Here is a 12,747-nt window from a genome sequence, read left to right as displayed (position 1 = left end):
AAGTTAAGTATACGCGTGACGTGTATTATCCAATAATATCGGATAAACAATGCAACGCTCCGCCCATACTGAGATGGTGTATACGCTTCGCTTGTTGACATTTAGACTGCATTGAATTGACCTTGAACTTGATCAGCCATTAAATTAATCGTAACAAATAGATGTAGTTTGTTTATTTCAAATGAAAAAAATGCACAGCAGTAAACATCTTCAATAATAGGGTTTTCGTGTTGGAGACAAGGAAAAACAACGGAGAAGTTAAAAAATTCTGGAAAAAATGTCAAACATGTACGTAATGGATCAAAACTGTTTTGTCAATAAATATCAGAACGTTATTTTTACATTTGCATCCGTTTAGATTATCGGAGCGTACTTATTATTCAACATTTATATAAAAATGAATTTGAAAAACAATCCCATCGAATAAAAATGTCATTTATAAATTTTGACTTTTATATCATGCTGACTGTCTTAAGAGACCGTTTCATTAAGCGACCGTTTTTGGTGTTTCCCTTGCCCGGTCGCTTAATACACGTTTGACTGTACATGTAATTTACCGAAAAATTTATGGATACACTTTACTTACCGACAGACTCTGTACCTATTTGGGCTGGTATTGTATCTCTATGATGCAATAAATCTTGTCTGTAAAAAAATGACAAAAATGTGGGTAAAAATGAACAAAAATTGTCAGTTAAAAAATGTCGTCACATTCAGGCGTTCTTGCACATTCTAATTTGAAAGCAATATTGTGTAAATATTACATTCAATCTTCCTAAAAAACTTTGTAGCATTTATGTTGCCACATTTAGAGTTATAATGATACTTATGAGGAATGAATACACCAAATCTCAATTTTCAAAATAAAAAAATATTATCACCAGATAACCTCGCAGCTTTATTTCAGATAGATACAGTTGCTTATAAACAAATTGAATAGATTTCAGTTCACATATTTGATAACAGAAATCTTCCTCCCTTTCATGAATATCACTTAGCTCATTTCATGCTTTCATTTTGGAACAGTTCATTTTAAACTTTAAGGGATATCATTTTTAAAGTCTTCACATCTGTGCAGGCTGACCAAACTCTGTATTGCCTACTAACTTTTCATTTTTCATCTTGACATCCCCATAATCAATAATGGACAAATCCAAAAATGGAAGCTGGACAAATCCATTACACAAATTCGGCAGGTTAAAGATAAGGACATTTTTCAAACAATTACCTTTCAAGATAATGTTGTGGTCGTTCGGGTGCCGATACAGCTGACATTCCATCAGATTTCATCCTGACAAGGTGCGCCACCTGTACGGAAAAAAAATCATCTTATTTCCAGCCATTTTTCTTCTTCTTTGTTTTCCTTTTTTATATATCTATCCTTTTTTCTGCTTTGATTTTATCATTAAATCAATGAATAATACAGAACCTATTTTTCATATAAAATTACATTAGGTAAAAACTTACATCAGTAAGGTCATTCTTAGAAAACAGATTGAAGTTTGCAAAATGAAAATTTCTACATTTACTGGTAATTCATTTTATATGAACAAAAAAAACAACAACAACTGAACTGCTGCTTCTTTTCATACCAAATATTTTATGTATATAAAAATCAACATTAAAAGTCTACCTGTTCTGCTGATCCCATGGCAAGAAGAACATTAAGTTGACCAAACTGTGAGCCACTAAACACATCAACAACTGGCAGTGAATTCTCCACTGCTATCACAGGATACTATAAATAGAAATAATGCTATAAATAGAAACATGTGTTGCTATAAATAGAAATATGGAAGTAGGAAAACTATACCAGTTATATATACTCAAGAGTTTTCATTTTTTATCTGATGCAACAGATGAGCCGACAAAAATTAACCTCATTAGGTCAAGGGGGTTATTTTAAACAACAGGCTAAAAATATAACCAATTTTAACTCATGATATGGATCACCAATCGGTTAATAATGAAAACCCATAGAAAGTTTCTATCACTCTTTGATTCTTTCATGTGAGGAAGCTATCCCGCTAACTTACAAAAGATCGGTCATTTAAGTCAGGTGTATATACATGCCTGAACCAGTGCTCAGAGAGGCACAGGTAGTCTTCTTCCACAAGTCAAGCTGGGAATGCTTTTTATCATTTTTACAATGTCAATACGACTGTGATGATTGTAAGATGTCTTCGAAAAGGTGATAACAATACATTTCAAGCAAGCTTACAAAAGTAAGTGATTCTATTCTGGTGCCCATTTGTGCCTGAAATTATGTACAGAGAGGCACCAGAAGAGCTTAAGACTTATGTCAACTTAACAATGTGATGATTTATTAAACAGGGTAGATAAAGCTGCTTAAACTTATCAAAAAGACAATAATTAATACTGTTAGACTTACTTGAGATTTGAGCAATGCTGAAGCTATTCTTTTGTCTCTGAATGACATATAAAACTGGTGTAGACTCAACTTCACAATTCCAACAAGCTGAAAATGTACAATAAAATACCATCAATGTCTTTTGCTTGATGCAAAAAACATACAAAATTTAATAACCCTGATAAGTTTGTATTTTCAAGCAAATATCTTTCATAGTTTATAAGATAAAAAGCTGTGCAGCAAGATGTTGCAAGCAAAATTTCAAAACAAAGTGTTATGTTGATACCAAGGTAAATGCAATAGACTTACTATTATTCAACTGACCAAACTAAAGATAAATGTCATACATTTTATGACTTTATTTAACAAGAGTTACAAACCTTATCATTGTCAGCCGAAGTTTTCTTATCCCATACTTCAACAATCATAAAATTATTCTTCAAACGTTCAAGTAAGGATTGAGACATTAACACAGGGGCAACCTGAAAATGTAAGACATTATAATAATGTATAACCTTCTTGAAAATCGTTCTATAGCATACAAAATTGCATATATTTTTTATTTGTTTGGGTTGTTTGTCACACCAACACAGTATAGGTCATATGTAACTTTCCAGCTTTACTGGTGCAAGAAGACTTCAGGTGGCCTTCCGTGCATTATATTAGGCACAATTTGGCACCTGAGTAGAACCACATATGTTCCATAAGCTTGCCGGATAGCTTACTCACATGAAAGAATCCAAAGTCAAGTCGAAATTGAAACAAACAGTAGAAAGGGGCAAGTGGTTTGAAGTCACAAACTTTAACCCTTCGGCTACATACTTCCCTCAATTATATAGAAATGCTCCCAGTTTGGATAATAAGCTTGCTGTTGATGTTTAAGGTTTAATGAGGTCCCTTCAGACACTGAGATTTAACACTGTGTCCCATTAATTTTATTGATTGCATCCATGAAAGAATATATAAACATACAACACCATAATATAATAATTGCCACATAAATTTTACTATACCTGCTGAAATTTGAACTGGGGTTCACTAGTACCCCAGCACACAGCACTATGTACAGCCTCATCACACCAAAACATCTTACACACTAGGTATGTGTTGCGAACACACATGTCTCTTGCCCGAACACCTGAAAAACAAAAAGATTTCATTATGTGAATAAAGTATTCAGCATAAAAAATAACTTAAATACATGAATTTTTAGTTCAGACAAATGGCTATAAAGTTTATTTATTTAGCTTTCTATCTGAACTCTTGTATACATGAAGAGCAAAATCATTATAATAATGATGTATTTTAATGGAATCATTCATAATTCTAAAGATAAACGTTACTACAAAAATAAAAAAGTTCTTTCATTTAGCCTTCAAGGTCATTTTATTTATTCAAATTTTGCATGATAAAAAAATATTTGAAGCAAAAATTGGATAACTTGTGTTTGAGTTATGTGCCCTTGAATTTGATTTTCATTCTGTTTTAATGTCTACATGAAAACTGTAGCAAACATTCTATAATCAAGACTTTTTTTGAAGGTGACAAACCTGGAGCAGATAGGGCACTAGGTGGCTGGAAGACTGGATGTCTCTTGGCTGACATAAGAGATGGAATACCCTGAGTTGTAATTCCTTTACCATCTGGTATCATCAACAATGCATGAAGCGTCATTACCTGAACAAAACAGTTTAGTCCAAATCACTGATATATTAATATAAATATCATGTAATATACTACATGATGTACTTCATTAATCAAAAATTGTAAAAGAAATTTGGGTCTATATTTTAAGTTCTTAATGATTAATTTGGATATCCTTTCAATTCAAACTCTTTATAATAACATTTCAGCCAATGCCATTTTCAAACATTCACATGTGGCGGCATGGCTGAGTGGTCAACACCTCCAACTAGTAATCTAAAGATTACTGGCCATGTTGGTTCAAACACCTCAAGGGATAAGCCATTGTTTCCTTGAGTAAGAAACTTTACACTTATTGCTTAGTACTGGTTGGTTCCAAGAATGGGTTCGAGAGTATTTCAAAAAGCTTCAGACACAAATCAAACTAAAACAAGTTTGTATAAACTTTCACATATTTTTTTTTCACTTCTATTTTTTTATCTTTTTTCATTTACAATCTAAAAATAAAATGCAACCAAGAATAATATTCAATTCAACATAGCATTTTATTCTTTCAATGTTTACATGTTGGTGCCTGCTTGCAACAGTTAACGTCTCATTTTATCAGGTATATTTTAAACGGTCTGTTACCTGCGATATTACATGGACACACATAATTTAAAAATTATTGTTTATCCAAATCAAAAGGGGTAAATACACATATCATTGTGAGTATTGCGCAACATGTTTATAAATAGACACCTACCTCTCCCATTTCCTGTTGCATGCTGGGATAGTTTAAAATCACTTGATCTCCTTGATAATGTTGAACTGATACAGGAGGCGGGACTGACAGACCTTCAAGAGGCGAGGCTTCATAGTTTGCTGACACTTTATTGGCTGGTGATCTTGACCTACTTCTTCCTTCTACGAAACATTGAAATAATTATACATCAGCTTCAGTATGCTTCACAATATCATTGAATTATTGGATCATTTGGACATCTCTTGATGTAACCTGACCATGCTAAATATGTAAAGTAGACTTGACTTTCTTTGAATATGGAACAACACATTGTTAATTTTAAGGATTTTGCTATAATTAATCAGTCAACATTATACAGAATGGTCAGACTGTATGGATTGTGTTGGCAGGAATGACTTTATACTGGTGACATTAGCAAGCTAGGATGAAACTATTTTTATTGTTATTAATTTTTAACAGTTTTATTTTTAACAGCTTTAATCTCCTAGTATCTTAAACTAACATTTTAAGAACTTTGCAATTAGAACAAATTGTCAGTTTTTAAGTGATGAAAGACAACTAAATGTGGTCCGTCTCTCAGCTTTCCGTATGTTTTCCAAGAAATGAATATAGAAATAATAACAGGATTTCTTTTAAAGAAAATCTTAATCTCTAATCATTTAATTAAAAGGAAATTGTTCACTTGATAAGAACAAAAATATCTTTACCTCTACCCCTTGGAAAACCTCTTTCTGGTTCACTGACTTTCTGCTGCACTGGAGGGACTGGTGGTTTAGGAGCCTGAAGGAGGGGCTGTAAAGGAGGAGGCGGGATCTGTGATGGTGGAGGCGGGGTCTGAGATATAGGAACTATTTTAGCTTTTCCTGTCATCTCTGCCAGCTTGGTTCTTGCCAACTGAGTTGGAAACTCTTTACTGTCAGAAGCTAGTTCAACAATAATCTGAAGAAAAAAAATTAATTTATAATAAATTTCTTTTGCAATATGAATTTCTTGTGCTTTGGAAGATCCACAAATTTGGCTGAAAAAGTTTTATTAGGTATTCTACAGTACTGCAATTTTTCACATAGTCAAAGAAGGTGTAAATGCTCAAATGATAAGAGACATGACTATGGAAAACTAATTCTCTAAAAAAAGTTAAAAAGGGGCATAACCTCAAAAATATAGCTTTCAGACTTACGCCCCATGTTTTACAATTGCAGCTTGTCATAAGAAGCAAGTATTCCAGGTTTCTTATTACTTTTAAATGTTTGAATAATAGGCTATGTTAAAGTGTTTGCACCAGAACAACAACGATGACTCAGTGGTCATATAAGCTCAACCTTTTCTTTGAATAAGACAAGTTTGTAATGTACTGAGAGAAAAAAACCAACACAAAACAATTCAATACAAATTTGGATTAATTCTTGAAAAAATAAAATTATGATAATCACCTTCAAAGCCCCCAACATTCCATCAGCGCCATGTTTAGAACCATTCAACGAGACATTACCAGCTTTGTCTGACTGTCGTACCTCCATATCCTTTGATATATACAGACTCTCAGACTTCAAAATTGATTTAAGAGGAATACCGCAACTTCCAATGAGTGATGGCTGAAAGATAAAAAAAAATTTTTTTAGTTAACCCTTCCACAGCTTAGCCTAAAGTCATCAATATAGTCAGACAGGCTTTCACATCCCTGCAGACCTAACAGGCTCTATAATGTCATGTGACCAACTTTCAATTTTCATCTTGATTTCCTAAAAATATAATAGTATGTTCCAAAATTTAAGCTAGACAAGTCCATTAATGACATTAATCACGAGCCACGTCAGTCAGCAGATCTGACAATATTATGTTGTTTGCTTTTATTATTTTAACAGCCTGAATATCTCATCCACACAAAGAATAGTCCCAAAGTCACATAAGGACAAGTCCATTAGAGAAATTCGGCAGGGTAAATGTTAAATAACTTTTGTGATGAACTACTTTGAAACTATCTGTGTAAAACAGTCAATTACACATTCCTCTAAGAATCTTCCTAATCATTTTACAATTATTTTCAAACAGTTTTCTTTTGTAATTCAAGCATAGTGTCAGAGGCTCAACTTACTTAAAAATAATAAAAGAAAATCACACATCTCTAGCCACTCTGAAGATAAAAAATTTAGATTTGTATTTTAAATAATCCTCTACAGTACTAGTAATAGCCCAATCTCCTACACAGTGGTCTCCCCTTATCAGTACAGACACAATCTGCCAAGGGAGGTAATCACTGTGAAGAGTTTAGTAAAAACCAAGGCAATTTCATTCTCAGCCAGTCCACAGATGTTTTTAATGGCAAACTGGAAAATCATTCTGCAAGTGATTAAAAATCATACAACAGGTAAGTTTAAACCTACCACTTTCTGCCCAGCCGTTCTAGAGTAAAGTTTAAACACGAGTGCAGACTTCCACCATTTCTCAACAGCTGATCCATCAAACATCACAGGAAATACAGAACGATGATTAAATGTTACCACTGAAAAATAACAACAACATACAATTATTTTATTTACAAGCAATTATCTGCAATATAATATTTTCTTTCTTTATTTTTTTCACTTTTTTTTGTTCTTTAAATCAATGTTAGTGTTTGAAATTATTTTTTGTCCAATAGGATTGCAGTATTTCAAATGAATCGTAACTGTTAATCAGTCAAGTAAATCAACTGTTTATAAAAATAATTTAAAACATTAAGCTTGTTAAAATTTATTAGTACGTATTAACAAAGTTAAATTGGTCGCGTGGCTGTAAGGCGTCTGACCATTTTAATTTTGAAAATACGTACTAATAAACTTTAACCTTTACTTAATGTCCATTTTAATTTTTTTCTGATTCATGTCAATTTTTTTCAAAATAAAGAAAAAAGGATATTATTAGCAAGGATTCAAACAAAAGAAATAAAGTGTATCATGGCAACAGATCCTTGCATACATTTTCAAGAAAAACCTCTGGGGGATATTTCAAAAATTTATGAGTAAAATTTACATGAATATATTAATAACTTACCTCCATTTTTCACATTTCTCGACACAACCCTCATCACTTCAGTTGCCATGGCGTTAGGCGAGTATTTATCTCTTGAGGTAGCAACAACTGGGAACTGGTACTCGATAAAATATGTACTGAAATTTTTTGAAACACAATCAAAATTACTTGCTATTTAAACTGTAATGAGAAGTTACAATAAATAAACATACATGTAGGTGACATCAATGGATGCTCCATTATGTCTCTTTGACACAGTTAACTATGAGGGAACATAAAAAATCTTTTTTTAGCCTCTTTGACCCATACTAAAGTCAGACTCAAGTCCATCAACCTTAACGCAATCCAAAGGTAGTAGTCCATGCAAGGTGCATACCTACACACCCGATATGTCTAACATTGCATTCCTTGTCAACTAAATATGCAGGATATTCAGTGCGGTAAAGGTTTATCGAAAGTTGCTGTTACCACCAATTTCTGAACACCGTAAATGCTACCTGCAATATTGACATGCCTTTGCAACCAATACAGACATAGACCAATCAATATATCTGTTTCTATACAGTTGGCTATAAAAACTCCAAACATGTACGATGGACTGTTCCAATTGAAAGCCCATTACACAAATTTAGCAAATACTCAATGCAACAGAATTACTACTGACAAAAAGGGAGACAATTCAAAAAATAGGATCAGACAAGAGTTACACATCTTGATCATCACACTTTAATTATCAATATCTTAAAATTTAAGGCACAGTCACAAGTTCTTGTAAAGTGTTGTAAAGTTATTGAGTCATGAACCAGAGAATAAGATTTCAACAAATCTATTGTCCAAGCCAACTGAAAGGTGATTCCTATGTACCCACATTAAACTTATCGTTACACTTAGTTAGATAGGGCATATACCTAACATGTAATCTTCCATGTACACAGATAAACACTTAAATAACTGACCATGATTTCTTTGCTTTAGGAGATGGTTTTGGTGGTCTAATGCCGTATTTTGTCTTTGGTTTCGGTTTACTGCTGGAAGAGTCAAGGTCATGCACTGTCAGTATTAACTGATCTATTGTAACCCTGGCAACATGAACACGACCTAACAACGTCAAACGTTCAACACTCAATCCATCAACTTTGTTGTTCTTCTTGTGCCTTGCTACTTCTGTAAATTATAAAAGACATTAATTATCAAAAAGTCTTATATAAGTTTTTAATAACACACCTTTTGTAGACTTAACAGATACTGAAAGATGTTGAATCATCTGTGAGCCTTCAATCAGTTATAAACAGTTTGTATTTAATCCCAAAATATATAATCTAATCATTAAAATAAATAATAAGAAACAATTCTCATTCTTAAACCCCAAAAAATATACACAAAGCTAAATCTGTCTTAAAAACCCGATAATGGCAAAATAGAAATGTTTTTCTAAAACTTTCATTGGTCAAATACCAAATGTATTTCACTATTATTGAGTATTTTCAATTGGTTTAGGTTCTTTTGAATCAGGTTCTCCATAATTGGCTTTTATCAAATATTATAAAATATAGTTGACTATTACATAATTAATTAATCTTAGCTGCTGAAAAAAAACAACAACAACAGTTCTTTTAAAATGTTTGGGACATGATTAATTGTTCGAAAACATACTCTTTTTTTTCAAGATAACATTGTAATTATTAAAAAATTTACCTTGTTCTGGCGGCTCATCAATATCTGATGGTATCATATCAAAGGAAACCCGCGACGACTCTGACCTCGGAGTGCTAGCAGTACTTAATGCCTCACTATCACTACAATCACTGGCACTTGCCCTAGACCTTGACCTTGATGACTTCCTTTTCTTGCTACCTTTTCGACGTAATTTTACTCTGGATTTACGCTTTGGGGTTCTTGGAGGGGTCTTTGCTTTTGATGTCTTTTTTGGAGCTGGATCTGGTGGGAATGCCAGATTTAAGCTTGAAACAGAAGAACTTCTGGAGGGTGGGCGCTGAAATAAAGAGAGTATATTTAACATCTCACCTTGACAATGTTATTTAACTAGAGGAAATTGTAGTTTTCACAGGATAATCATTTTTATCTGAGGCATCAGATGTGCCAACAAAAACAACAGATTTGGGTAAGGGTCAAGGGGGATATTTAAATCTACAGGCGGAAAATACAACCAATTTTAACAGCATTTCAACTGATCATATGCATCGCCAATCTGTTAAATAATAAAAACCCTGATTACTCTATTATTCTATCATTACCCCTATCAGCCAAGAACAACAACACCGAAAAACACTCCGCTGAAACCTGATTATTCTCAACACAATGAATTGAGAATTTTTTTAACAGGAAAAAGGAAAAGTGCTACTTGTGATTATATTTTATCTTGAGAGCTTAAATTATATTTTAAGTGATGTGCCGGTAGAAAAGCTGACAAATAGACCATACCATATTAGCCTCATCATCCAAGTGTTTGTTGGGCGTTTTCCTCCTGTCATCTCCACTAAGCTCCTCCTCTGAGGCGGGGTTCTTATAAAATAATTCATTTAGGATTGACTCGCTGTGTACAGGATCCTCCTGGTCACTAATAATATCATCATCTGATAAACTCTGATTGGGACTGCCACGCCCAAATAACTGAATAAATTAAAAACAGACACTCATTATTTTCTGCGTAGTTAATATAGGAGAGTAAAATAATGCATTGTACTAGGTTTAGTTCTGAAAAACGCTTTTCACAAATTTGAACAATTAAAATTTTTCTTATAGAAAATATATATAATTCTGGCTGCTTGCTGCTTTAACAAATCAGTTAAATTATGTAAATGTACATGTATATTAAACAAATCAATGCTTGTACTTGTAACTAATTAGTTTATATACATGTACATTTAATCAATACAGTACATATATATTTAATAAAATAAGTACACATACAATAAACAAATCAGTATAATTATGTATATTAAACAAATTGTTACTTGTACAATAAACAAATAAGTACATTTCCAGTAAGCAAAACAGTATATGTATATTAAACATATCAGTATTTGTACATAAAACAAATATGTATGTACACATTAATTCATGTACAGTTAAATCAGTAGCTAGTTGGCTAAAATATACTCACTCTAATATCATCCGTCAGTTGGTCACCAAACACAAGATCAACTGCAGCATCCTCTAGATCAACTTCTTCTCCACCTCCATACAACTTCTCTGCTCTCAATATCTCATGTAGGAAACTACCATCTGTACTTCTATATGTACATTTAAAATCATTAAAAAAATATTTTTAATTATAGATAAACAGCCATGCTTACAAAAATAAAGAATACACTACAATGTCAACTTATCAGGCAGATTCTAGGACATTTGACTAGAACATTCTTATCATGCAACAAACTTAACTATTTTCTGACTGATTTTTTTTTGTAATGGACTCGCCATCTTTAATATTTGGATCAGTCCACTATAAATTGCAAAGGTTTTGAAATTTTAAACAAAACATTTGAAGAGCCAATTCTTAAAGAGTATTCGATGATTTAGATATGTCAGTGAGTTGGGCTCTATATAGCTGCCATTGGGCTCTTCTTTTGTTGTATACTAAGCAAGAGCGAAATAGATTGTTTTAAGAATTTGTGTAATGAAACTGCAAACATAAATATAAAAATTTACCTTAAAGACATGTCAACTTCCCTCCTATCAGGTAAACCTCTGATTGGTTGAATAGAAGCTGGTTCCATCTGTTCATGGTTCCCAGCTTTTGACTTGGATTCTAGTGAAGATATGATCATTTGTTCTCGTAATTTGTTCCCTCGATCCAACAGAACTGACAACAGGTCACCGTCTGCTTGTCTCTGTTGGGGGTCTTCTCCCCGCACATTTTCTGTTGGGTACAAAAAACTATTCATAAGCAACTTCTTCAATTTCTAAAGTAGGCTCAAGTCTGAAGACACAAATTCAGATCTGTGTGTTCTGACCCTTTTCATTTCAGTTAAAAATCATGATACATGTACATTTTTCATTGTAAAAATTTAATCTGATAAAAATTTCAGTTTCAGTGAAAATGCATGCAATTTGGGGCTCATACTGTCATTGTACTTTGCTATCAACTTGTAAAAGAGACCAGTCTTTTAAACAAGGAGTAGATGTCATAAATTTCCCTAAAAACGGTTGAGACCATTTGAAATATTTCTTACGTCTGCTTTGAAGTGACTCTCCACTACTAGTTTTGATGACATCACCATTAGTTGTTATAGCAACGGCACTGCCATTATCCATCTGTTTGAAACGACGTTCAGCCGGATCAGCCTCGTAACGTAAATGTTGTCGCAAATCTTCCGTATAGCCATTTTGAAATCTAGTTTCAACATTCTACAAATATTCAAAACAAAATATTAATTAAGAGTCAATACATTACCTAGTCAGTGTATAAAGCATATTAAGAGGATACTGCCTGCTTATGCCTGAAAAAAAATTGAATTACTTGCACCTAAGGCCTTCACCCACCAGCACATCTGGAAAGTTGCCTATGACATTTACATTGTAGTAATTTGCAGGTGTGAAATCCCAACCAAAATAAATAACCAAAGAATAAAAAAAAGAATACCTGATGTGAAGCTGGTGATATAAATGGATCTTCCATCGGCTTTTGTGGTTGATCAGTGTGTGGAGTGGGGCGGGACTGTTTCGGGTATGTGGACTCTTGGGTTACATGAGATGTATAAGTTTCCATACTAACATCTGTGGTAGGTATAGACCCTGTACTGTCATAGGAAGCTACAAAAAACAATACCATAGGCATGATTTAACACTAAACAATATACAAATGTAAATGAATCAACAGAAATTCTAAAATAAAATCTCCATTGCCTTTTAATACATGCAAAATCAAAATACCATGCTATGCATTTCAAAATCAATACAATGATACTATAGTAACTATATACTTTTCACATTTCGGCAAATTTACACAAGAATA

At 32.9% G+C, this 12,747-nt stretch overlaps 1 protein-coding gene across 1 annotated transcript in view; it reads right to left on the bottom strand.

The window, feature by feature from the left end:
- The window catches only part of LOC132733747 (C2 domain-containing protein 3-like), a 39,784-nt gene that overhangs the window by 22,148 nt on the left and 4,889 nt on the right, over window positions 1-12,747 (bottom strand). The window contains exons 4-22 of the mRNA XM_060720426.1: window positions 12,376-12,545; window positions 11,966-12,140; window positions 11,442-11,652; window positions 10,894-11,023; window positions 10,212-10,400; window positions 9,465-9,762; window positions 8,726-8,933; window positions 7,791-7,906; window positions 7,142-7,260; window positions 6,191-6,352; window positions 5,468-5,699; window positions 4,761-4,921; window positions 3,922-4,048; window positions 3,385-3,509; window positions 2,752-2,853; window positions 2,393-2,479; window positions 1,634-1,738; window positions 1,229-1,308; window positions 587-645 (exon numbers count right to left, since the gene is read on the bottom strand). Coding sequence (XP_060576409.1) covers window positions 587-645; window positions 1,229-1,308; window positions 1,634-1,738; window positions 2,393-2,479; window positions 2,752-2,853; window positions 3,385-3,509; window positions 3,922-4,048; window positions 4,761-4,921; window positions 5,468-5,699; window positions 6,191-6,352; window positions 7,142-7,260; window positions 7,791-7,906; window positions 8,726-8,933; window positions 9,465-9,762; window positions 10,212-10,400; window positions 10,894-11,023; window positions 11,442-11,652; window positions 11,966-12,140; window positions 12,376-12,545 — 2,856 coding nt within the window. The remainder of the gene's footprint in view (window positions 1-586; window positions 646-1,228; window positions 1,309-1,633; window positions 1,739-2,392; window positions 2,480-2,751; window positions 2,854-3,384; window positions 3,510-3,921; window positions 4,049-4,760; window positions 4,922-5,467; window positions 5,700-6,190; window positions 6,353-7,141; window positions 7,261-7,790; window positions 7,907-8,725; window positions 8,934-9,464; window positions 9,763-10,211; window positions 10,401-10,893; window positions 11,024-11,441; window positions 11,653-11,965; window positions 12,141-12,375; window positions 12,546-12,747) is intronic.

The sequence above is a fragment of the Ruditapes philippinarum genome, unplaced genomic scaffold (assembly GCF_026571515.1).
Source record: "Ruditapes philippinarum isolate M1 unplaced genomic scaffold, ASM2657151v2 ctg2384_1_1_1_1, whole genome shotgun sequence".
In the NCBI taxonomy this organism is placed as follows: domain Eukaryota; kingdom Metazoa; phylum Mollusca; class Bivalvia; order Venerida; family Veneridae; genus Ruditapes; species Ruditapes philippinarum.
The sequence above is the reverse complement of the archived record's forward strand: the minus strand, read 5'-3'. Positions and strand labels throughout refer to the sequence as shown.